This window comes from Lagopus leucura, unplaced genomic scaffold (genome assembly GCF_019238085.1).
Source record: "Lagopus leucura isolate 7727_CA_CO unplaced genomic scaffold, USGS_WTPT01 Super-Scaffold_100029, whole genome shotgun sequence".
Classification (NCBI taxonomy): domain Eukaryota; kingdom Metazoa; phylum Chordata; class Aves; order Galliformes; family Phasianidae; genus Lagopus; species Lagopus leucura.
The window spans coordinates 6,457,263-6,484,032 of NW_024962280.1; the positions used below are offsets into that span (position 1 = coordinate 6,457,263).

The following is a 26,770-nucleotide window of genomic DNA, read 5'->3' on the forward strand; positions in this document are numbered from 1 at the left end:
CCGCTCCTCCACCTGCTGCGGCCCCCTCCCCTCAGCCGCCCCTCGCGGGGATCGCGCCGGGCCCCGCTCCCCCTGACCTCCTGGTGGCGGCCGGGATGTGTTTGAGGAGCAGGTGCTCGGAAATGGCTCGTTTTAAACGGAGCTGGGGTCGTATTCGAAATCGGTGCTCCACGTGAGGCTGAGGTTTCCCGGCGGCGATTGAGCGCTCCGCCTCGATGTCCGAATGGCGTCGGTCTGAGCGCAGCCTGGGGGCTGCGTTACGGAATAGCCAACGAAAGGCGCCTTGGAGATTTCTGTGTCTTTTTCCCGCCTCTTTTCGGTAATTCCTTCTAACGCAGAAAATCAAAAATTGGCTTTAAAGGTGACTCAGCTGTCTGGTGCTCATCAGCCCTTGTTGTAGGGAGGTTATTTTTACCGTGCTCTTCGGCTCTCAAGTGTCACCCAGCAGCCCTGGCTGCGGGCGGTCTGATTAAAGCTGCCCCTCAGACCCTGCTGCAAAGGCGCTAATTGCGTTGTGTGCTTAACAAGTTTTGTTGGTTCCTTGCGGAGGGGGAATCAACGTAGTGCAGCCTTTCCTTCTGGTTTCTGCTCAGGTAAGCAGGGTCGATGCGCTTAGTAACTTTCAGGCTTTTGTTATGGTTTATAAAATTGTTCCATTAACCGGTAGGAAGGGACGTCAAACAGGGCTACCAATTAAAACACAGCAAAGCAATCCCCAAGGTGCCCCAAACACGGAAAAAAAAAGTACGTTTAGAAAATCAGTACCTGAACAAAGCGAAATACTTGGGCAAAATTTAGGCGAAGGTGACAAAATGTAACAAGAGGGTGTTAGGATGGCTTTGTGCAGCTTTCAAGTATGTTTTGTCCTGTTGACTTTATTGGGAAGAAGTTCAGATTTCTGAATATGTTGTCCTCAGCGATTAGAGCCTATTAAAAAAAATTGTATCATAGGCATTCACAGAGCAAAAGTCAGAATTGAGCCTGTGCAGTCCTAGTGAAAATCAAGCCTCTGTTTCTGTTGTTTCCTGGGGCTCTTCAGCCCATACTGCTGAGTTTGATTGGGCAAAATATTTTATTTTTCACTCCTGTGTAATCTAATGGATCCTTGGGTGCTGCTTTTGGGATGACAGTTCTGAGGGATGAATGGGTGCTTTCTCAAGTGAAACGCTTTTGAGCACAGATTTGAAAATTGCTAGCTTTTGTTTTTAACTTTAATTAATTCTTTAATTAAGAAAGAAAGTGTAGGAAGGACTCAGTGTGTTGCCTTGGCTGAATGAAGGTGTTGATCCTGGTGTGCCTTGTATCACAGTGGCTTGGCGACTTCTTTTCTTAGGTCAGCTCCGTATCACCACAGTGAGCCTCCCCCTATGGAGCTGTCTGCCCTTTGTGAAAGAAGATACACAGGTGTTTACTCTTGCTTCAGTGTTAGTGCAAACAGTCTGTGTTTAATAACGCATCCTTCTGGTTTTTATTATCTAAGGTAAGAATACAGGTTCCCTCCAGCGATGGGCTGAGAAGCTGCAGTTGCCTTTTGTACACTTTCGTACAACTGGAATGATAAAATTCCCTGCCTCTTATTTCTCAGAGTTGATGCACAGCCCTTCTGGTGACCTGTGCTGTTGTGATGGGGATTTATTCTTTCTCGCTTTCTCTGCAGTGACCTCTGGCAGATGAGCTTGACTTTGTGTACTCTGGTGAAACTCTGGAGGAGGAAGACTGCATTTGCGTAGCCATTAGTTCTTTTACTGTTAGTTATTTTTACAGAACTATAATATTCAACTGGAAAATCTACCTTTTAATGGGATTCTCATCTCAAAGACTTCTGATAGACCTGTGACATTGGAAGGAGAGGTGACTGCTAGAAAAGGGATACAAACTGGAGTGTAAGAAAGGCTTATGTGCAGAATGTGCATGTTCTAGATGGTGGTGCTCTGAAGCATTCCCCACAAAGGGCACAGGTTGATGCTACAGCACAGTCCAGCAGAGGCAAGGTGTCTGGTTCAGTAGGTGGCTTGGGTCCTGTACATGTAGATACAAGGTTGTGTATGTTTATGCAACTGAAAACTTGGCTTTGCTCTGCTGGAAAACCTTGCTGCTGACAGCAGCTTCCTTTGTGCATCTTGCTGACTTCATTACTGTGGCTTGAGAACTCTGTAATGGTTGTGTTAGGACAATTCCAAAGACTAAAGTGGGCTGATTGCTGTTTATTAGACAGCACAACTGAGACTGCAGTCCTTGAGAGCTCACAGTGTGCGTGGATATTGATGACTGCTTCATGTAACTGCCAGAAATAAATCCTGCCTGTCTGGATGTTCCTTTGGTCAGTGTTCCCTGGAGAAAATTATAAAGTCTCTGCGGCCACTGACTGAGAAGAGTAGGCAGATGTTGTGCTTATGTTGATGGGCTGCGAGTGGCAGTGAGGAAACAAGTAAGAGGACTGAATATACTGAGACAAATTGATTTCTGCAGGCAGATGTTTTTGGCCTCATTGCAAAATGACTTCAAAATTACTGAGGCAGTGAATTGGTTTGCAGAATGCTAATCTACAAGAATCAGAGCAGTGTTGTACTATTGCATCTCAGGGAGATCTGTCTGGTGGGCAAATCTTTCCTCAAACTGTTTGGGGTTTTGCGTGTTGTAGTCACAAAGTGAGATCAAATAGTAACTTTGTAGAGGCTTTATTTCTTTTTCTCCTGGCTGACCCCCCTCTTCTCCCATCTCTCATCTTTCACTGGTTCCAGTAGTACGAAGTCTTTTTCACTGCTAGCATGTATTTTTAGAGCAAACTTGAAAGTGAACTTTCTGTTTTGCTGGGAGCATCTTTATGTGCTGTTGTATTCAGTTGGTTGGCAAATTTGTTTTTTGTCATGTTTCTATGTCAGTGGTGATGATGCATGACAGAGAGACAGCCTCATTATGTGGTATTAAACATTGTTTAGATGAATAGTAAGTACTGAAACTTCTGTTATTCATTTTAAGCCTGTCTTGAAACAAAAGGTCTGCCATTTAGTTACACTGTTGTGGAACTTGATGCAATATGTGTATGCTAGGAATGTTACTGTCACCGTTCCAAATATATTACAGATTGGGCTGTCATTATACATCAGGAGCCTTGTGGACACAGCCAGATTAATTATGGTGATTACTGATGAACAGACACTCTGATTAGAGCCTGTAACAGTTCTTCATGGTCATGTTTTTGTAGATGTGGCAGAATGAGTAATCTGTCCTGACTGGGACTTCATAGGCAAAAGAATGAACAACCTCTTCATTCCTTGTGTTTGAGATACAGAGACTCAGTGGGACTTAAGTTGCAATCTTACTCTCTTCTCTGATACTCTTATTAGCAAGTTTCTCATTCTGGGTCTGAAGCGAACAGCCGTACAGCAGTTGTGCCAAAGTCTGTGAGGGTTTGCCACGTTAGTAGATCCACCACACCAATTCCGTTTTTATGAATTTGTTGTCTGAGCCATCTTAGTCTGAGCTGAAACTGCTAAACCTTGGACTGCGGTGAGAGAACTAAGTGGCTCAGAGTTGGGTAATAGGATACAGGTCAGTAGTTCAAATCCTTATTGAGTTAGTAGTGTTTGAAAGCTGTGGGTGTCTGTGCCATGAGTGTGTTTGGAGTGAGGTGTCTCTGTCTCCTGGTGGACTCATGTTTGTGCTTCCCAGACCCCTCATTCTCTAGCACTCCTGCTGTTTTTCAGGCCTGAGAAGGGACTTTCTGCCACATTTTAGCTATTTGCTGTGAATTCTTTACCCCTTTAATTCCTCATCCTACCTCTGTAAACCATGAAGTATCATCTAAACAAGAAAAATGAATTTTTTACATGCTTTTCTCCCTGTTGTGGTCAGCATATCTCCTTCTCTATTAGTAAAGCATCTGGTGTGCTGTGACTGTGACCGGCTTAGCAGCAAAGAGCAGGAAGAATCAGAGTGAAGAGCAATTGCTTTCCCTTTTGTTGAGGGTAAGAAGTCTGCTCTGCTCTTGAATGACCTTCTGAGTGCAGTGATCAAGGCCTGAGCAGAGCAAGTGCAAGCCCTACTACTCAGACTGGACTAGAAAGGGAAGACCATGTCTGCATGCCACTTTGTCCTGAGCTCTCTATGTGCTGCAGCAAGAGTGCAGGGGGAAAAAAAAGCAATCAAAACCTGCTGAAATTCCTGTTGCTGTCTCTCAGCACAAGCAGCTGTAATCTTCTGTGTAAAATAGCATTGTCAGTGATAGAGATACATTGCTTTTCTCCAGCATGAACTTTCGTGTACGTCTGAACTAAAAGTCCGTTACGAAGAGTTATGTGCCTACGTCAAATGTTGATCCTTTGAACTGGTTGTTTTCAGTAGGGTTAAATTCACCAGCACTGAATTTCTCTTACATCAGGCAGGCGTGCTTTGAGCACCAAGCAGGATCTTATCCTTTGTGCAGCACTATGCATAGGTGACTTTCTTACATGTGCCTCTTTTTTGCAGTGACCTTTTGAACATCTGTCCACTTCTTTCCAAGTTGCGTGAGAGAATAGTCTGCCTGTGTTCTCTGGGAGAAATAACTGTTCTGTTAGTAACCACAACCAACTGAATCAGGCTCTACATTTAGCTCATGTGCTGAAAGTGTCAGATTGTTGTCATAGGCTGCTTGTCAACACAGGTTCCATGGTCTCATGGGTTCCCTCCAGAAAAAGAGAGAATGGTCTCCAAGAAAACAAAATTGTAAACAAAGTTCCTGAAACTGTGGAGTGACAATGGAATATATTTTTATTTAGGCTGGCTTACATATGGGATTTTCTTCCAGAGAACACATCCTTGATTTTTTCACAGAAGGTGATAATTCAAAAGGACTTGCAATACAGGCTGTAAAACCAGACAGCCAAGCTCTAACAGCCTTAAAGTAGATAAACCTGAGAATTGAGTGCATGGAATTTAAAATCAATATATTGCATTTTAAATATAATTATATTTATGACTATTTTGAAAACTAGATGTGGGATTTCCTTTTTCACCAACCTCCTTTACTCAGACAACATAGACGTTGGTCTTGGCTGTCAAGGTTTCCAAATTTCATGGTGTTTTTTCCTGTAAAATAAAATCTTCAGGTAGTGTTTTGCAGATCAGATCTGAGATGGCTAAAGAGGTAACCCAGTGCTGTGCAGAGAGGCTATCATTGGGATATCTAAGTTGCTAAATGCATGACTTTATGCCACATGTTAGGTATGAGCAGCAGAGTCTAAATGCTTGCTTCACCTCCCAGATCAGAATCCTGCAATGCTCAGTACAACTTTCTGTGCTGCTGACGTGGGTAAAGCCAAAGCAATAGCGTTCATTGCATGTTCATCCTTCAGCTAAATCTGAAAAGCCAAAGCTTGTATGCAATGCTTCACATTAAGAGAAGACATATTTTCTAAAGTCTTGGTATAAAGCATCTTTCTTTGGTCTTTCCTCCCATCGTGCATGGTCCTAGCTCTGCTGGTTCATGTTCCGTTCCTTAGCTCTGTGGATTCTGCACACTGCTGTGGAAGTACTGGGATTTATTGATGGCAGTTCTTCAGGCTTTAATAGCCTTGATATAAATGGGCTTATTGTAATGAATAGCGTGTGGCTGAGGGCTTTGGATCAGCTGGCAGTTTAGAATCCTCTAAGTTTTATGGAAGCAGTAGGTACTGGACTTTGAAATGGGTTGTGGAAAACTAACAGAGTTTAGTGATGCATTCAAACTGAATTTTGTGGCACTGGTAGGAGGGGAGAGACTTGTGAGGGCCCAGCGGCTCTGTGCCAGGCATTAAATTAGCAAGAACTGTTCCACACTATTAGCCCTTCAGCTTCCTTTTCTGGGAGAGAACAAGGTGTACTTACCTGCTGCTGCTTAGGAAAGTACTGGGGATCAGCTGTGATCTGCCAGACTTGCTCTCCTCTGCTTGTTCCACTGGACAGGACTGGAGCTGTGCAACTCGTGCCTCAGCTGGTGTGGCAGGACAGGCAGCTTTGTGCTCCCCCTTGGTGGTTCTGCCTGCTGGAATGCTGAGGAGAAGTGCAGCTGGCAGGAGAGAACATCTTGGTTTGTTGCACTGAATGTGTTTCAGGTGCTCTCAGGTAGTATCCTGTCAAAACAGGTGTTGCTATGACAGTTTTCATCAATACATAATTGTATGTGTGAGCCTACTGTCACGTTTAGGAGTGATCACTAGCTTTCTTCTAGAGATAGTGATTTTTATTTTATATATTTTTTTTCCCCTCTACGATGTCTGCGGGTTAATTTAGTTCATGCTATTCCTGAGGTATTTAACAGGGGATGTTCTGTACCATCCAGTAGCACAGATGAGATCACAATAGAGGGAAGGTCACAGTGCTTGGGAAAGGCTCAATCTTTGTTATGCACCACCTATTCAAAACAATATGTGCTAGAGAGAGCTTGAAAAACTGACCCCAAACCAATGAGCTGGATGACTGAAAGTCCTCCTGGCAGTGGGAGTGATGTAGGACAGATCTGGCAGCAGTGTTACAATGGAACGAGTTCCGGACACCAGCCAACATCAATACCCAGCTTTTGGGAGGGTAAAAGGTAGTGGGACTCCTGCCAGGCTGTGCTACTGAAATGTCAGTGTTTGTACTCAGTGCTGGGAGTACATCTCTGCTGTCCCTTTGTGGTGCCTTCATCTCCAAGAACTCTTATTTGTGGAAGGAGAGAATCTCTTTCAGATAATAAACAGTGTTCATGAAACATTTACTGACTTTTGTTAACCACTTTTAAGAATTAGAAGATCACCTGAGATCTGCTTTTTTTTTAGACAAGGTTGTGATTAACAGTTGTTTCTGAATCCAAGGATTTAGACCTGCCACACTTCTGTTTAGGAGCATCGTTCTTGCAATCTAATGCTCTCCCTCCCCCGTCAAGAATTTGACCAAATGTCTGTGTTATGTTATTTCTACGCCTTACACATTCCTATGCCTAGAAATCCTCATGGACTGAACACTCAAATTGGGTTTTTTAACAGTCTTCTAAACCTCCAACTTGGGCACTCGCTAATCTGTAGTTGAAACATAACCAGTTTCATTGGGTTTCTATAGACTGTGATATGGCTCAGAAGGGGGCTCGTAATGTAAGTCAGTTGTGATGTGATACGAAAACCACTATTTAAGTGCTTGCAAGAAGGATTTGCATTTCTTTGCTTTTTCTGCTTGCTGAGTCCTTTTTGTCCTTTCAGTTCCTTCTATGCTGTAACTGTTTGTGTCGTTCCTTCTAGGATTCAGAAGGAGGTCTCTATGTGTGCATGAACACGTTTCTGGGATTTGGAAGGGAACACATTGAAAGGCATTACCGGAAAACAGGACAGTGTGTATATTTGCATCTGAAACGACATGTGATAGAGGTGAGACTTGTGGCTTCCCAACTAACTAGCCTGGCAGATCTTCTGTCTCTTGCTTGTTTCAATAACATATTTTTGGCATAGACCAAATCTTGAACGACAGAAATGGACGTGTTCAGATGCGGAGCTGGATATTAAATTCAGGTGCTTGGATCACAAACTAACATACAGTTCCAGCTCTGAGATGAGTCACAAGCCCCAAAGGGGGTTTAAGCTCCCCGTAAAGGCAGATTTTGCCCAAAGATGCATGTAGTTGCCTGACTTCTACTGAACTCTTTCACTATATGCTTCCACATGTTACATATATGTTGTGTGTTACTGAGTGCTTTTTAGAGATCTGCCTTTGAAGTGTAGAATTACTGGTGTGGCTCAGATTTGGCTGGAAGTTTCTGAGATTTTTTTAATGAGATTTTGGCTTAGGATGACATGAGTTCTTTTAAGATTCCTATGCCATTAAATCATGAGCCTTAATTGTGATTTGACCTGTGATCTAAATCTTAAATTAATGCTAGTTCCTAGAGCTTACACACTGCCTTTTTTCAGTCCTACCCCTGCACACATATAGATGTATGCACACAAATTTCCTGTTTGCTGTTCTTCCATCATATCATTACATATCAATAATAATTTGTAACCAGTGCTTCATGACATCTGTTCTTGTGTGCTTTGTCTTTAAAGAGCTGCTTATGCTTTCTGACCTGAACTTTATGGAAGGCACTGGGTTTGTTTATAGCTTGCTCTCCTGTGAACTCTGTCTCTCTTGGACACTTAGAGGCCTTAGAACAGCTACTTGGAGTGGGATAGAATATTTCACTTTTCTCATTCTAAAGCAATGTTTCCCTGAATGGTGAAGGCCTGAGTTATGTAAAATGATCACTAATTTTATTTTCCATAGATAACTGTTCATATTCTGTCAGAACTATAATGAGGTGGATTGTATGTCTCTCATGTGGAGACTGTTAATGATTATTATATTTTAGAACTGTCCTACCTTGTAAGGCTGAAAGCTGCATTTTCCTTTGCAGTGTTAACTGGATTTTTGGAAAACCTGGTCTAGTTCTAGCTAGACTAACAGTTCTTCTGAGTGAAGTTTTCACTCTTAAAATATCTGTGACTAGAAACCAGTCGGCAGGTGCTCTGTCAGCATTTTTTGAATTTAACTTTCTTCTAGTATGTGACCTGTGAATTTTCTATGTTAAGGTAAACTGGAATTAAAATAAGGGCTCAAAAACTCCTTTCCTGGATGAAGGTTTGGCTGAAGAACTTCAAAAGGGAGAGATAAATAACCGATTGTTGTTCATTATTGCATACAGATTCACAGAGTCATAGGGCATGGAAGGGACCTCTGGAGGTCATTGAGTTTTACACTGCTGCTAAAGCAGGTTCTCCAGAATAGGTTGCACAGGAGAGCGTCCAGGTGGGTTTTGAATATCTCAGGAGAAGGAGACTCCACAACTTGTATTGGACAAACAACCTCTATGCACATCCTGCTCCAGTGCTCTCTAACCCTAATAATAAAGTAGCTCTTCCTCACGTTCAGGTAGAACTTCTTATGTTCCAGTTTGTACCTGTTGCCTCGTGTTCTGTCTCTGGGCACTATTGAAAAGAGCCTGGTTCCATCCATTTGACTCCCACACTTCAGGTATTTGTAAGTGTCAGTAAGTTTTCCCCCCTTCAATCTTCTCCAGGCTGAGCAGTTCCAAGTCTCTCAATTTTTCCTCATATGAAAGATGCCCAAGGCTTCTCATAATCTTTGTGGCCTTGTGCTGGACTCTTTCTTGAAGTTCCTTGTGTTTCATGAACTGGGGAGCCCAAAACTGGACCTGGTACTCCGGAGGGGAAAGTCACCTCCCTTGATCTACTGGCCATGCTCTTTTTAAAGCACCCCAGGATACCGTTGGACTTCTTGGCCACAAGGGCATGCTGCTGGCTCATGGTTAACCTGTTCTCTGCCAAGATGCCCTACTCTTCTCCACAGAGCTCCTTTCCATCAGTTCAGCCCCTAACCTGTACTGATGCATGCCGTTGTTCCTCCCCAGGTGTAGGACTCTACACTTAACCTGGTTGAACCTCATAAAGTTTCTCTCTACTCAACTCTCCAGCCTGTCCAGGTCTTGCTGAATGACAGCTCAACCTTCTGGTATGAAGTACACCTTGAGTTGAACTAGTTCAGAGGTTCCTAGTTTTTTTTTTTCCTTGTGAATCATGATGTAGCAGAGAAGCCTGGCATCTATGTTTGAAGGTGGTGCCACACTGGATCATGTGGTAGGAAACAGCATTTGGCTATGTTGTACTGGTGAAGACTGTAATCTAACTTGGCTCTTAAATAAAATTCCTCTTAAGGTAGCTATGGATTTTGTTTACCATGACAGTTTAATTCTTACATGCTACGCGTGTTTTCCTTTGAGCAACGTAAAACATCATAAAACTGTTCCAGTGAAGGCCTGAAGTGTCTGGCATGTACTGCATTGTGGTTTTGGTTTTTAATCCAAGGTTTTGATGGTGTGTGGTACAGTAGAGCCCAAGGCATTGGTTATACTGCCTAAAGATTCTTTTAGAGAGGCAGCTATTCTTGCCTGTGATTCCCTTGGTATCATCCTCACAGAATGTACTGCATTGCTGTGGAAATCCTCATTTTCTTCCAAAGATGTTTGGAATAATTATCAATTATTCCAGTTTTGTCAAAACTCAATTGGAAAACAATGATCAGATCTATAACTTTTCAGCTTAAATAGTGGTAGAATATCTGTCAGTTGCACATCATCATCTGAGACATCTGATGAATCATCAGAAAAAATTAATTAAAACAACAAAATTGATTTTGCTTTTTTTTTTCTTTCTTTTCCCTTTATAATTTCATTTTTCAGGGTTTTGAAACTAGTAACCCTTATGCTGTGTTTGACTGTTCCATATGAGTGCCTTGTCAGCACAGGGCAAAGCTTTAGCTTGGTGCTATGGCCCTACTGAAAACACAGGACAGAGAAACATGTAATTTCTTACAGTGATTGGTTCCTGGATGGTGTCAGTGACATCAGTGTTATGGAAAAATATAGCAGTGTTGCAGTTAAAGGAAATGTGGGGTCGGCTGAAAGACATTTGGTGTGAGAAACTGCAAATAGAATTTAGTGCCACTACTCTTATTTGCTGGGATCACATCTGTTAGAAGACAAATTGCTTTGTGAGTGGGGAGCGTTCTCAATAATTTCTGATAAGTAGAGAAGCAAATTCAAATACTGTCAGGTTTTGAGGTTTTCAGGATTATTGAACATCTGCAATTCTACTTGAGATGTAATCAGAGTTTTCTGTTTGGAAAAATGGAGCTATATTACATGTTAGACTGGCAGTGATTGAAACTCTCCACATAATTCTTCCTCTTTGAAATCCCTATTCTTAGTGATTATCACAACATCCCACTTGGAGACATTAGAATTCAAACTGAGCTTTTCAGTATTGGAAACAACTCTTCTTAGTTCTGAAGCTATGATCTTGGCAGTATGTGTAATATATTCATTACATCGTTGCAACCAGGTTATGCTGTATCTTGCTTTTATTAAGTAGATTTAGATTCGTGACTATTTCCACTTGTTAAATGCTAATAGTTTGAAGAAAGAAAGGCTCTGCTTTTATTTTAACTTCATTAAGCAATTTCATTTTTCTTTTTACTTTGTTATTTTTTTGTTTTTTTTTTTAAATACTGGAGTTGCATTTCAAATTCCCTTTCCCTAGTGCTCATATATAGACAGTAGGTTTCGTTCTGAAGCATACTCAAGGACTTTCTCTTTTGAAGAATGGGAAAATTTCTTACATGTAAGACCTAGTTGATGACTCAAGCTTTTGCTTTGGTCAAAGCTTTTATTTACATGGAGAAGGGAACCACCCAAAATATGCGACCCTTTCACCTTCCAAGGCGCAGAAGGCAAACACAAGTTTTCCCTAGGCTGACAGGTTCTTGGCTGGTTTCTTTCCACCTGTTGTATCCCCAATATTATTTATAAAGTAAATGATGGAAAAAAAGTAACTTAACAACCTCACTGGTTACACTAACATTATGCACCAGGTAACACAGCATGTTCGCATTATTGCCGCAGAGGCTGATTTGATTTGATTTGATCTGATTTACTGGTGCCTGTTAGTAAACAGCTTAAGATGCAAAAGCATTAACTTACATGCTTAGCCACTAGCTTTGTCTCCAGAAGTCTAAGGATTTTTTTTTTTTTTTTCAACTGAGAAAGTAGTGCTTAAAACTGGTTGTCATTAGAAAATTGCTGTTCCCTACTATGGAGGTTGAGCAGTCACAGTGGAATTTGTTATGAAAGGCTAAATCTTTAATGCAGATAATATATTTTTCTTTCCCTCTCTTACTCAGCTTTACTCCTTAAGAAATTCTGGAGGGGATCTAGTGTTAAGAGAGCTGGGTGGTGCTGGAAGGCCCTGTCTTGTTGACAGAACAGCAGTCACCTGTGATGACTGTGAGACATGCGTGCTTAGTTCCTGTCAAAGCAAAGTAGAAAGGATTTAGATGGCAATTTTCTCAAGGGTGGTAAGCAATGCTGGGTTATCCTGTTGTCAGAGGTGAGTGAAGAAGACTTGCATTCTTGCTGAATAAGGCCATGGCTTAATAGAAGGACCATATATAAATATGGTACAAATATGTACGTGTCAGAAATGATAGTTGTATGCAGTTGTTGCTGATATACTGTAATTTCACTGGATGGATTTTTAATTGTCTCTTTCTCTTTCCAGAAGGTACCAGGGGCATCTGGTGGAGCTTTACCAAAAAGGAGGAATGCTAAGCTATTTTTAGGTATTGTGAACAGCTGCTTTCACACAGTCCTTTCCTGACCCTATCTGCATGTGTGCCATTGTGTTTGGCTTTGGGGCTCCTTGAGAGGAGTTGTTGTTGCTGTTGTTTTGTTTTTTCTTTCATTTTCTTTTCTCTCTTTTGGCTCTAATTTTTAAAGGTGATCTGGACAAGTAATTCTTAGCAGTTTTGGCACCTATTTGATTATAGGTGTACACGAACATGAATTTAATATTGTAATCTGAAGTTGTTTCTTGACTGTTGGTAAACAGCCTAGGGTTTGAAAGGCATTTATTTATGTATTTATTTGGACCTGTTCTGCCCTTCTCTCTCTTTTTGATATCCAAAAAACGCCCTTCAATTAAAATATTTACTCTTAACTTTTAGATGCAACCAGGTGTGGCTGTAACTGCTCTGTAACTTCATGGGAAGGGTTATTTACATTTTTAGGGGCTTGTTACACTGGTAAATACTCTTAAGTGACTGTTGTGGTGTCTCCTTTAATAAATGCAGCAGTACATACATTGTGAGAATATTTTACCAATTCTTATTCCATTATGTCCACTATCATATCCCATTTCTTCACAAAAAACAATTTTCTTACTGTGTCCCTTCCATCAAAAACATGTCATCTTTGATATTGATACATATTACCCAGAAAACCTTAAATACGGATGAGGGGAATTTGATTCAAAACCAGCTCCTTAAATACGAATGAGGGGAATTTGATTCAATGCCTATTTTCTTCTTTATCCTACTACTTGTGATACTACTTAGTTTTTTCTATTTGTTCTCTTTGTACTGGTAGGAAATAGTGTTTTTTTTTTTTTTTTTTTGTTTGTTTGTTTTTTCTTCCCTTCAGATAATGTAGAGATTAAACATTTTCTGTACTGTTTCCAGCTCTTATAGCCAAGTGGAAACAATAGCATGGCCTCCCAGTAGAATTGCTTTGATCTGTGGAATGTGTCCCTAAGAGGCCTTTTCAAATTGTGATTGATTAAATTGCTGTTGTTAATGTCTGGAATAGGTTTTGAAAGGAGGTCTTAGAGAACAAAAAAGCTTTAATATTACTCATAAACAAATGAAACTTCTTTTGTAGAATGGGACTCTTAAGTTGTAGATGGTAGTTCAGTTGCCACTTACAGATATTTTACCTTGCAAATAGTGTTTATTACTGGATGGTTATAAAATTATTAGCACCAAAGCAGAGCTGCGTTGCATAATGGTTGTGCAGTGTTAGAAATGTAAGCATAAACAAGAGGTGTAAAACCACAGCCAAACTTTATTCTTACTCATACACTGCATAACTCTGTGAGGTCCTGACACTGGGGTATGCTGGCACAGTGTTCGTGGCATCACATCTCTGACACGCCACCAGGAGGAGTTGGAGGAGTCCTTAAATTCCATCCTTGAGCATAAGCTTTTTGTTCCCAGTGCATAAATCTGGCACAGCAGCTGTCTCAATCCCAGTGAACTTCAGGAGGCAATGCACTGTGACTGGAGGTGAATTTAGCCCATGAAATGTCACTTTTTTTTTTTTCCCAGTGCTTCTGGAACTAATGTAGTTGTGAAAATGTATCTGGTCTTGTCTATTTTTCTACAGTCTTTGTGGCAGGCCCTGTTTCTTGGTTTTCAAGTGTTACCAACTCTGTGCTGTTGTCCTTGAGATAGTATTTCTGTGCAGCCAGATTCTTTGTATCCGCTTGTTCGGATTAGGTGATCTTATTTATATGTTGCCATACTTACAAGAGCAAAGAATTATCCCTGTGCTTGTTCATAGGACATCTTATTTCTGAGAAAAAGCACGGAGAGGTCAGCAAGTTTGATCTTTTTGCATGTGACAGCAGTAGAGATGGTTAGCAAAATTTGACATCTTTTCTCTGAACTCATCATCTTCCTCACCGCTTTGGAGCTGTCAGTCTTCTCATCTTAAAAGCATGTTTTGTTTTCCTTATTGTAAACTTGGACAACTCTGACAGAAGTTGGCACCAAAGAAGTGATTATCAGCCTGTACATATAGCCTGCCATTTAGGGCTTAAGCTGTGAGGCAGTGGTAGTGCTCAATGGTACTCTGACATCACTGTGTTTCTAGGTGTAACTATCTGAATAATTCCCTGAAAGCAAAAAGAATTAAGCTGTCTGGATAAAGTCAATCCAGTTTTGGCATTTAATGTGTTGCTTCTAAAAAGCCTCTTTGATGTGAGGCTGTATGGGAACTGCTGAGTCACGGCCTGAACCTCTGATTGACCACCTGAGCCGAGCAGTGAGTCAGCCAGAGGAGCACAGGTGAAGGCAATTCCTATTTAAGAGCTGACTACCAGTGGGGAAGGATCTCTTCTGGAGATCGTCTCTGCTGGTGTTTTGTGAGTGAGCCCAGGATAGGGGTAAGCCTTCTATGTATTCTTTTTTTGTTATCATAGTCTGCTTTGTCAAACTCTCTTGTTTATTTCATAATTATAACATCTCAATATTCATTGATTATACAAAGGCTATTACAGATATTAAACCCTTTTCAATCTCCTTAGTATTAGGAAAACATATTTTGATTGCTCACTGATTACTTTCTATTTTCACTGCTGCTATCCAGCAAACACCACAGAAACACAGACAGGCTGGGTTAGTCCACTGAAGGCTTTATCTTCCCTTGAGCATGGAAAGATGCATAGCAAAGTGTGTGTACCCATGCTCTGGAATTTTTGTTGGCTTTTTTTTTTTTTTCCTCTTTTCCAAGAAGTGTTGGTAGTGAGAGCTCTGTTTTATTCAGGAGGCATAATGTTGTGCATAAAAACGTGAGCTGCCTTGAATCTAGTGTGTTTAAATATTGCTAGGTACCATGGATAACTTTGCTCAGATGGTGCAAGCTGTCTGGGGATTTGGGGTGATTTTTAAAGCAGACCATCTACATCATGGAACATAGACTAGTGTCCTCACTCCATTGGTATCTATGGGAGCTAGATTGAGGATTTTCTGTCTGTCAGGGTGCGTGGCTATTACGTTTTAGATCCAGTTTGTAAAATTGAAAGAAGTTAATTGATGGGATGAGATGGTTGTTCTCCATTACTTCAGAAGGCTTTCAGATAAGGAACTGCTGGACTGTTGTCTCTGGCATATAACCTCCTCATTATATTTGGAATTTGGCCACACTGTGGTCAGTGTGACACCGGCTTTTAAGGTGGGGGGATGGGACTAGAAAAAGTATCATTGCTAGGTTTCATTTTCATTGTAGTGCATCTAGAAGAAGAAAGTATCAAAATTAATAGGAAGTGACCAAAAAAAACAACCAACCAACCAAACAAAAAAAAACCCCAAAAACTAACAAAACCACCAGCAAACACTGGTTTTGTAAAGTGAAGTAATGCTTATGGGCCTGCCAGAATAGTTGGGGAGAGTCAGTCCTCACATTAATAAGAGCAATTTGATTAATAAAATGTGCTGTGATCTTCCACAGAAGATCTTCATCAGAAGGATGAATGGAATAAGAGAGAAGATCCTTGTATTGGAGGGCCAATTCTCACAGCAGAAAATAACCAGCAGAATCCTTAGTAATGTTTTAATTATGAAGAATTAATATAATCATAAGTGATCTGGAAAGGGACTGAAAAATGAGGAAATGATGTTGTAATTGATTTTAAATTGTGCATTAGATCACATTGCAGATAATTTTTAGGTTTGTTACTCAGGCACTAAACAACAGAAGAAGGAAATGTTGAAAACTATGAAAAGGAGAAGTAGTTTGACTGTGCAGTGGAAATACTAAGTCACAGCCTGAAGCAGTGATTGAGCACCTGGTGGCAAGGCAGGGCCAACCCAGGGGAGCTTGGGTGGATGCAGTGCAGCTGCATGACTGGAAAGGGTGGAACCAGGATGCACCTCTTTCCATACCTCATTTAAGGGTTGGCAGTGGAGGTGAGGGTATCTCACTGGAGATCCCTGCATATTTGAGGCCTTCCAAGGGTAAGCAGCTCTTTTCTTTCATTTATGAATCCATGGCTGCTGCATTTGGGCTTGTCCTCATTTGCTGCTGCCAAAGACTTTGCTGCTCTGTTATTATTGCTGTACACATTATAGCATTACGATGGTTCACTGCAAATATTAGCCCAGTTAGCAAGTGGCAAATGCAAAGAGTGACAGTTGATATTTGGTTTTCCGTTATATTTTGGATTGTAAATCAGAAGTGAGCCTCTGCTCTGACCAGAGAAACCAAGTAGATATCTAGAAGATGAGAGGCATATTCTGAGGAAGGAATCGCTGCTTTTCTGCCTTGTTCTGCCTTCTTCCTGGGTGCCTGTGGGCCCGTGTCAGACACTGGACTGTATTCTAAACAGAGCTGGCAGAGTGGCTGTCATAAAATTTGTCTATAGACAGATGTCCTCCTCTAGATCAGTTAACATAACAGTATCTGCCAGTGCAGCAATTTGCAAGAGCTCTGGTTTGAGCAAAGTCAGGGATAACTTAGACCATCAATTAAAACCATTTTGAAGTACTCAGATGAACAGCTCTGTCAGCAGATCTGTGAGGATGGTAATTGCAGATGAGAAGAGCCTCACTAGGGAGGAGTATCCATGACATACAGCTGGTCTCAGAGAAGGCATCAGAAAGGAAAGCTTTCACTTAAGAAGTCTGGGGAGAATTCACAAACTTGCTGACCTTCTCCTGCCTGGCACCCACCTGCAAATGCAATGGTAATACTTACAGGTAGGATTTCCAAGTATAAGGGCTGTTCACAAGGGTGGCTATGTTAGGTTTAACCACAGGTCCACTTAGCTCTCCCTATTCTCATAGTGGCTGCCCTGGATGTTTTTATTTTAGAAAGCTTCTGAAGAGGACTTGTACCACTAGTGGTGTAGGTTTGTGTAAGTAAATATGTATAGACTATATACAGATGTATGAAATGGAAGAAAAAGTGTGGCTTGAGAGGATTTCAGTGTGTCCTGATAATATTTTTAAATCTTAAAATTGCACCAGCAAAAGTGAAGCTGATCGCATCAGGAGCGAACCTGTTGCTTGACTTGGGTATAGAATGTGTTATTCACGTCTTAATAGTCTGCTATTTTAGGTGGAAATGTAGAAGTGAGGCTAAATTAATATAAGCTAATGCTGCTAGCAAAATATTCAGGTCTTCAATTCTGATGGCTTTAGTTTGTTTGTTCAGTGCCAGAAATCCAAAGGGTGAGGTCGATTTCTAGGACTAAAAGCACCATACTAATGCTTTGGAGATGTAGCAAGCAATGCAAGTGATTTTTACATAAAGTGAATGATGCAAATGATCCCAGTAGAAAGTTTTGCTTCCCTTTTTCCTATATAAGGGAATTACATGACTGAAAACGTATCATTTTTCCTTTTGTTTCTTCCTCTTTAAATAGCTCATCTGATGAGGTGTTGTGCTTTAACCTGGCAGGCAGCTCTTTTGCTCACCCCACTGCCTCCAGTGAGAAGGTGAAGAGGATTGAGGAAAAATAGAAAGTAGAACTTGTAGATTGAGATAAAAACTATTTACTAAGACAGAGAAAGAAGAGGGAAATAATGTTAATTTTATATTTCTCTCTTTGTGTGTGTGTGTGTGTGTGTGTGTGTGTGTGTGTACACACATACATACTTACTTACAGAACAAGCAATGCATAATGCAATTGCTCACCACCCCACCCCTCAGCTGATGCCTAGTCAGTCCTTGAGTAGTGGCTGCCACCCCAACCACCTCTCCTCAGTTTTATGTTTTTTTTCACATGGTGATGCATGGTATGGAATATCCCTTTGGCCACTTTAGGTCAGCTGTCCTGGTTCTGTCCCCTCCCAGCTCCCTGGGTTTCTCCAGCGCTGTTGCTGGCAGGGTGGTACAAGAAGCTGAAAATGCCCTTGGCTCTGCATAGCACTGCTCAGCAACAATTAAAATATGGTGCATTATCAACACTGTTTTTCTCCTAAAGTCAAAATGTAGCATCATACCAGGCACTGTGAAGAAAATTGACTCTGTCCCAGCTGAAACCAGTATGTGAGGTTGGTGTTTCAGGTGTATCTGAAGACGTTTAATTGAAATAGCTTGTGGTCTGCAAAGTGCTGCTGCAGTTTATTGTCATTTAGATGCTTCAGGAAGAAATTAATTGGTTGAAAGACTTATCTTTCACTTCCACGTTGCCACAGATTTGCCCATCACTTTCAGAGAGATCAGGATTAAACCCAGATTCCAAAGATACATTTCTTGAGTTTGAAAATTTGTTGCAGCCTCATTAGTCAACATCCTCATTCAGTTTTCGTATTTGTGTCCCCTTTCATGCACACACATCCATATGCACAGGATATCCTGTTTAGAGATCCTGCCTGGAATGTCCTTATGCCCCTATTATTAGTGCATTCAGTTGGTAACTCTTCTAAATCTGATCTGGCCATGTCCACTCCTTCCCCTCCAGTAGGTTGGTTTACAGTACTGTCTTCCACCTCCAGCTGCTGTTTTCAGTCAGTCCAGCAGCAGTGCATTTCTCACTGTCACAGAAGTGTGACGCCTGTGAGCTGGAGTAAATGTACTCTCCTGACTGCTTGCTCAAAATAACGTCAGACGCGCTGCTGTTTCAGCGTGCCCGTTATTTTGCTTTCCCCGTTGTCCTGGCCTCCCAACACAACATGGTGACCTATGGCCACTTTGTTTTAATGACTGCAGTGTTTAACTGGGGCTCTGACTGAGTACCATAGAGTTGTTTGTCTGGTAGAAGGGGAGTGTTGTCATGTGGTTGTTCACCAAGTCGGCAGCACTTTAAAAAGATGGCGTACAGGTTGGTTGTTGTGCAGCAGCCTTAGAACTGGAGTAAACCATTTGTTGCCCAGAGATTCTTCTATACGCTGTATGTTAGAAGATAGTCATTGTCTGAGAAATAGCCTTGTATGAAATAGAGTATTTGAAAGTTTATCCTGTTACAAGTCCCTTTAGTGTTATGATAACTTCTGGTCAAATATGCTCAATTTGCAAGCAGACTTCTCCCACTACTCTTTTCCCTGGCTACAGTTGTTCCTTTGTCAAATTCTGCTCTGGTTTTAAGATCCGTATCTGAAGCATTCTGCAGACTGTATGGGATGCCCACTGGCAGCCTCGCTTCCTGTGGACTCCTGTTGTCTTGTAATGTAATAGTCATCTTGTTTTATTATGCAGAAACTCATGCTTTCTTAGCTAAACTGGCTGTTGTGTGGATACAGAAAATATGATGCAGGTGTGTCTTCTTACCAAGCTTAGCAACTGTGGCTCTCTGCATGTAAGCTAAAATTTGAAAACATGAGTACAGATTTTGGGATTTTCAACTTGACATCATTAAGGGACCTGTCACCATTAGGAATTAGTTTGAGGTCCTCTGCTGTTTCAGCAGTTTTGAGTCTGTGACCATGGATTAATTTCTACTCTTGTGATACTGGACATGTGAACACTGATAAACTATCTTCAGTGCAACAGTTGCCGAAAATATTGTAATCCTTTGTAGATATGTGGGCTGCAAGTGTGCCAGCCTTACATGATCACTTTTAAAGTAAAATTGCAAGTTAAATCTTTTCTTTCCCCCTGAAATTGTTATAATGCTGTGTTTCTTCCTTCAAGAAGTGTGATGCTGCCTTGTGTCAGACATCCAAAATACCATGCTGACAAAGCATCATGTTTTACTTTTCTGGTAATACAAGTGGTATGAAGCCTGAAAAGGAACTTTTTTCTTCCCCTTACGCCCAAAAGGATGATGTTGCTGAGTATTTTTCTCTGGATCCCTAATTCTAATGTGGGTCAGTAGCAATGAAGCTGCTGCTGTCTACCTGCTCTCTGGCTCATGAGATGAGCTGAAGTGTGGCTCTGAATTTTGAACTGTGGCAGCCATGTAATTGCCTTTTCTATACAGTGGTTTGTGAAGGTTAAAAACTTCTAATGTTGATATGAAGAAGAAAATACCAGATGACAGCTACTGACTGATGTGAGCTGTCCTCAGGTTCCCTCTGGTGGCAGAGCGAAGCATGGGACTGTAAGCCCTGCAAAAGAGATGTTTGCTGCCTTGTGAACTTGTCTGAACATACACACAGTTTTTATCTTCTCTGAGGAAACTGCACAGGTTGAAATCTGTCACATTTTGGAGGTTATCATTAGTTTTGTTTTTACTAGGTTTGCCACCATTGAGGTTGTGTGAAATTCATGCAGTATGTTGCCATCAGCTTGGAGACGCTCAGTTTCTTTACTTTTTAGAGAAAAAGAGCTTACAGCTGTGGACTGCATCTGTTGAGATTCTATCCTTTATCAAAACAGAAGACAGTAGTACAAACTGTGAAAGAAGCCCAGAGTAAAGTGAGGTTGCTGGTTGCCTATCATGCTGTGGTAAGAGACAAATTGCTCTTGCTTTTAGCTATTTGAGGCTAATGATGAGATACGGGAGTAATTCCAGCCATGGAAAGCTGGAAGAGAGGAAAGGCTACAGATGCAAAGTGAATAGGAGCCACGGAATGTTTCATCCAGGTCTGTGATCTGGATAACGTGGGTTGTTGCTTTGCAATTTAGGCATAGCTAGTGTGTGACCTAGTCTCAAATTGTGTAGTGCTTCAATATCCTGGGTGAATACTCAGCAGTATTGCCTGCTGCTTTTGTCCAAAATGTGTAGAATTTTGTTATCTGCTTCCAGAATGAGATGTCTGCAACAGCACACTGCTTGGAGAGAGGCCAGATCAACTACGAGCGGAGCTCAGATTGAGGTGGAGATTTTGGTCCTCTGCTAATCCTCTTGCAGTGGGGTCAGATTTCAGTTTAGAACAGAAGAAACTACTGAGAGTGTCAGCTTTTGGGCTGATAGCTGGCAGTGCTTCCTAGTGGTACCACTGGCACAGTTTAGGAGCCATGGTCCTGGGACTGTCTCCTAACAATACCTATCTTGTTTTCCAGATCTAGAGGCAAATGGTGATCTGAGCAGTGATGACTTTGAATATGAAGATGAAGCAAAACTCGTTATATTTCCTGATCACTATGAAATCTCATTACCAAACATAGAAGAGTTACCAGCACTGGTTAGTGAACATATGCAAACATGGAAGGAATTTTCCCTAGATCAGTTTTCATCAAAATGCTGATTTGTTGTCAGTTGCTTGTTTTTACATGAAGGTCTCTCTTAACTAGAGAGGCAGGCATTTTTAAAAGTCTGCTTTATCTTTTTTCTTGGGATTTGCTTTTGCCTCTTGCATTCCTTCCCTTATTTTGATGACAGCTTGCCTCCTGTATTACATGTTGTGCTTGCTCTCCTCATAACTGTAATCCAGATACATATTTGTGTATTTAAGCATATAATTAGTCTTACTGATATCCAGTTCAATATATGGTTAGCAACTGAGTTGAATGTCAAGTTCCTAAAAGTTACTGAACTGCGATAGATTTTTGAATTTGATCTTCCTTTGTCTTCCAGGTGACAATAGCTTCTGATGCACTTCTCAGTGCAAAATCACCCTATAGGAAGCAGGACCCTGACTCCTGGGAAGAAGAGCTACAGGCATCTAAGCATGCTAAATCGCTTGTGCAGTTAGACAATGGTGTTAGAATTCCCCCCAGGTAAGCGTTGCAAGGTTTTTTCATTCTAGGTTATCTAATACAGTCCAGAATAAAAAACTAAAGGCAGTAACTCAGCCAGCAATTATCTTGCGTGATTCTTAGCTGGATGTATGTGTGCTTGGTTTGACCTACCATAACAGGGAATGCAGAATGGTTTCCTGCCTTTCTTACTTCTGTAATTTCTTCTAATTTCTTTCTTCCTTTTTCTTTTATTTTCTTTTTTTTTTTCTCAGTGGTTGGAAGTGCTCAAAATGTGATCTTCGGGAGAATCTGTGGCTGAACCTGACAGATGGTTCAGTGTTGTGCGGGAAGTGGTTCTTTGATGGTAGTGGAGGGAATGGCCACGCAATGGAGCACTACAAGGAGACAGGTTATCCCCTGGCAGTGAAGTTGGGAACCATCACTCCTGATGGAGCAGGTCAGCCACCTGGCAGGTTCTTAGATGGGATATCTTTTGTGCATGAAGCTAACAATGTAAACCTACAATCAAGTGAGTTTTTTTTCCAGTGCAAATGTTTAACGGACTGATATGGAGAGAAAACCCTGTGAGTCTTGTTCAGTTTGAGGAGAATGACACACTTCATTAGAAGAAAGCCTTTTTTTTTTTTTTTTTTAATGTTCTTTTCTCCTGTCATATGTCTGATTGTAAATAGTACTTTGGCTTTGTGTAATAGTGGATTAATATTAGGTGGGGAAGAATGGTGTTTTGAAACAACACCATAGTCCTGAGAAACAGTATTTTTAGTTTGGGTAATTTTGCTGTGTTAGTCTGGGGCAAATGATTCAATCTTCAATAACAAAGAAGCAATAACAGTAGCATTTTAAATTCAGAAAAGCCTACTATCATATGTATTTTTTTAACGTACTGGGAAATGTACCATCTTCCCTTGTTGATTCAGTAGTTTTTTGTTCATTTTCATGGGGCTGCTGTGATGGTCATTAGTAAAAAGCCTGATGATCTTGTGAGAATGAAAAATCTATAGAAGTGTTCCTGCTTGCAAATTCTCTGTGTGACATTCTGCAGTGTTGCTGTGGGGGAGGGTTGTGGTGTGTGAAAACTAGATGGAGTATAAACATGAGAAGCTGAAAAAGTCTTAAGCAAGCATCTTTTTCTGCAGCTGTAAGGAGGCAAAAAAGGATCAGGTAGCATGATTACATTTGTTTTCTAGTGCTCAGGACCATAGGGATGAAAAATGACTGCACAGAGCAGCAGCCTTCCACTTATTTACACACATCAGTTGAGAATTTTTCATCTTTAAGTCCTATTCAGTTTCAGGGTAAGGAGGCTGTAGTTAGATTCACCCAGCTGTGCCATAGAAACACTGAGCAAAGTTAATTTTCTCCCAGATTCTGTTTCCTTGGATGAGCCTGATTTTTGGATTGAAGATGGTTAGGATTTTCTTGGATGAAAGTTTCAACCTGCATCTACAAAATAAATAATATTTTAGTGCTTGTTTCAATGCTTTTCTGGTATTTTTACCACTAGTATTTGTTTCCTACAGCTGTTGTACTTCTGCCTCCCACCCATCAGCTGTTTTTGCTCTCATGTGGCCTTCGGGATAACAAAGGACATGCTGTCATCTTTCCCTCTGAATGGGGGGCGGCAGCTGTTCTACACAGATATTTGTTCTTCTGGATGTCGTTAACTTAATGTCCCTATAGGGAAGACTTCCCTCCCCCAACCTTCTTTCTTTTCCTTTTCAGCAATTAATCTCTCTGATCTATATTGCATTGGTAATCATAACTTCTCTATAGGGCTGGATGACAGATGAGCTTCAGGAAAGAGGCCCTGTGGCTGATTGTGACAAATATCTGTCTGGTTTCTGCTTTACTGGCCTGGAGGTGAAGAGGTAATAGCAGAGGAATAATAAGTGTTGGTCCTTCTGCTGACGTTACTTTATCCTTTTTCACACAAGTAAGGATGAGAAAGAGGAGATGCCAGTACTGTGCTTATCCTTTCCCTACTTATTCACAGAGAGAGCAGAGGAGAGCCCCTTGTCTTTTCCTGACAAATCTGTATTGCACAGACTGGAAGGGATTTGTGGGGCATTAGCCTCATTTCATAGTTTTGTCAACAAACAGACCTGGATTCGGATCAGAGATTGAACCAAAATTCTGTCTAGCATCCTAGGACCTTGGGCAGGTTAGACAAGTCAAACATTTTCTTCTCTAGGTTGAGTGCTTCTTGGCAGGCTATGCTAACAGCTACTTCTCTTTACAATGCGATTACGTTTGATTTCAAGTACTTGAGGTTTCATGGTTGAAAATGCTCTGAGGACTGGAATAGTTATTTGGCAGTGAGAGGCTCTATTTTTAACAGGTACTTGAATGAGTTGCTTTGTGGATGCCAGTCTCAGTAATTGTCAGATACTTCTTTGGGGTAATCTTGGGCAACCTGTTTCTTCACACACCATTGCCTGTTCTCCTTTAAGTAGGAAGGAGTGATGTCTCTAACAGGCATAAATCTTGAGCTGGAAGAGAGAAGGAAGTACAGGTAGCAGTGTCGCTTTTCTTACTGCAATATGAGTAATAACAGTTATTCTCTGTTGAAGAATGTTTTGTGGTACCTATCTCATATTTCTTGTTCTCTTTTTCATTTTTTATTATCTTCCCTCTTCTACCTCTATCTCTTCTACCCTTTTCTTACTCCACAGCTAGTGTGTCCCATTTGCTGACTTCTGTGTAGACTCTTATGGGTAAGAATGCAGGAGAGAACTATGGACCAATGTTTTGGAACTCTCAACTTCTTTAATTTGCTGCCCTTTGCCGCCTTTGAAGTGGATTGTTTTTCTCTAATGAATTTAAGTTGGCTACACAGCAGAAAGGAATAATGTTTGTGAGACAAGCTGGGCTTGAGTGAAGATTAACGTTGTGTGTTCCATTCTTGCAGCTCAGGGTCAGTAATTCCAGATGGCTGCTCTTTCTTCATTTGCCAGAAATAAGGAAAAACAAAATCAAAGCAAACACATTGGGAGCAGTCACCCAAGATCAGCTGATGTGTAATCTCGCTGATAGGTGTGTGAGCTTTACAGGATCTTCTGGCTGTTCTGTGACCTCACCAGAAGACTATGGAATGTTGTATGTGGATGAGCTGTCAAGTTCTCTGAGCATGCTTGCTACTACACAGTGGAATTCCAGTAGATGAGCAGCTACAGCTCCATGCATACCAGAGGGGTCATCAGAACCAATGTTAATAGAGGGTCTGATGGCTACTGATAGCAATGTGACTCAAAAACACCATTCCTTGGTTTGAGAGAGTTTGTGTTTTTCATAGGACTGATAAATCCATAAGTTGCACTTAGATCTTAGAATAGTGGCTGACACTCAAGCTATCATTTCAGTGTGGTTTTCTCACTGGCATTCTTCAAGGAATCTGCAGTCTTGTTAAAATCTTATGCAGGTGATGGACTGAGGCCAGGAGAGAGCAGGAGAACGACCCTTTAGAAGTGGTCTGTGCTGCAAGCAGACTTCATCTGGATTCCTGCTCTGTCCTCCCAGATTTTTCTTATTTCTTCTTGTTCAGGGTTCAAATTTCTCTCTTACCCCGGATCTGATCACATGAGGCAGGATCACTGAAAAGCTCTATAGGATGTGATGGAAACTTGTCTGAGAGGAGTACTGGCAGAGACTTTCTGGGCTTTGATATGAGTAGAGACTGGAGCAGAGGAGTATTCGTACACTACGAAGGAAGAGAGCAGAGAAAAGACAAGACCTGTTCAGGACTTTCTAGTGGGTCTTATATCCTCATGCCATGCCTGTAGATTTACTGTTATTTGCTTAAGTAGGTGAAAGCTCTGCTTCATTAAAGTCTTGTTTGGTAAGTATTAAAAATGAAATTTTTATTTTCATTTTGTCCTTTTATTGAATTTATTAAATGTAGCTTCATAACAAAAGTATCATTAGGCTTACTGCTTTCCTCCCCAGCTTGAACTTTGCCCTTTCAAAATCTTTATGGACTACGAGGAGCTATTTTAGAGCTAGGATTTAGATCTCTCATACAATAAAGCAAGACATCCCAATAATGACATTGGACTTTCTCCCTCATGATAAGATTAATCTTCCAACTCCCATCCAAGTTATTTCGAATAAAGAATTTTTTATTTTTACCCTGTGTATCACTGGGAAAAGGAAACGGATTCCTTGAACTGCATGAGACATTAAAATGCCATTTCCAGTTGTCACTTGGCTTCATAGTTTTGAATGTGTTTGCCAGCATGTAGTAGCTCCACATAAAATTCAAACATTCTTGCTGCTGTGTTCAAAACATGGATTGGTTATGTACCTTACAATTCTGTGAGTTGTGTTCCTTCTTTATTCTACAAATTTCTTTTACTCCTTTTGTGGAAAGGAGAGGGGATTGTTGGGTAATACTGTAATTACTTCACATTTTCGTAGGTTTTAATGCTATGAAGGTGTGTAATTGACTCAAAGGAGAATAGTTGAGTTGATATGTTGAAAACATTTAAGATGTTTACTGAGCTCTGTGGTCTGTATATTATATACATCTCAACCAAACCCAGAGAATACGAATAAGACATCTTATATAGGCACTTCTGTATTGAGAATGCAATAATCAACAAAGAGAAAGGGTAACATTTGATACAACAGGTCATCTGTTTCTCTTTGCTTTTGTAGATGTCTATTCCTTTGATGAAGAGGAGCCGGTGTTAGATCCCCATATAGCAAAGCATCTGGCACACTTTGGGATTGATATGCTGCAGATGCAAGTGGTAGGAAATCAAGCTTCTTTTTAGTTTCTTTGTTACTTTTCTAGTTGGGAGTAGGGAGAAACAGGAGAAGAACTATATCTGTAGTTCATATTGAACAAACCTTGTACTGGTTAGTGTATTTCATTGTCCAAGTGGAGACAAAAGAAAAAAAAAAAAAAAGACCCTAAACTATTATAGAAGAGTTTCAGAAGCCTTCATGGGGGAGTAGTGCTAGCAGTAAGTGGTAATGTAATGATTAGTATCTACAAATTGAAAGCTGAGCTGTGAATTGGAACTTCAACATCCCAGACTTAGCTTTTCCCTTTTGCATGGAGAGTTGTTGAAGCAGCATCTTTGC

The 26,770-nt window shown here is 41.0% G+C and overlaps 1 protein-coding gene across 2 annotated transcripts in view; it reads left to right on the forward strand.

Annotated features, from left to right (window-relative positions):
- The window catches only part of USP13 (ubiquitin specific peptidase 13), a 45,797-nt gene that overhangs the window by 220 nt on the left and 18,807 nt on the right, over positions 1-26,770 (forward strand). The window contains exons 1-7 of one of the 2 annotated variants that reach the window (XM_042881174.1): positions 490-593; positions 7,236-7,361; positions 12,102-12,162; positions 21,047-21,168; positions 21,561-21,703; positions 21,937-22,121; positions 26,339-26,433. In XM_042881174.1, the coding sequence (XP_042737108.1) occupies positions 7,263-7,361; positions 12,102-12,162; positions 21,047-21,168; positions 21,561-21,703; positions 21,937-22,121; positions 26,339-26,433 (705 nt within the window). In that variant the 5' untranslated portion in view covers positions 490-593; positions 7,236-7,262. Of the gene's footprint in view, positions 1-489; positions 594-7,235; positions 7,362-12,101; positions 12,163-21,046; positions 21,169-21,560; positions 21,704-21,936; positions 22,122-26,338; positions 26,434-26,770 lie in introns of those variants that run through there. The other variant, XM_042881172.1, reaches the window with a different exon arrangement.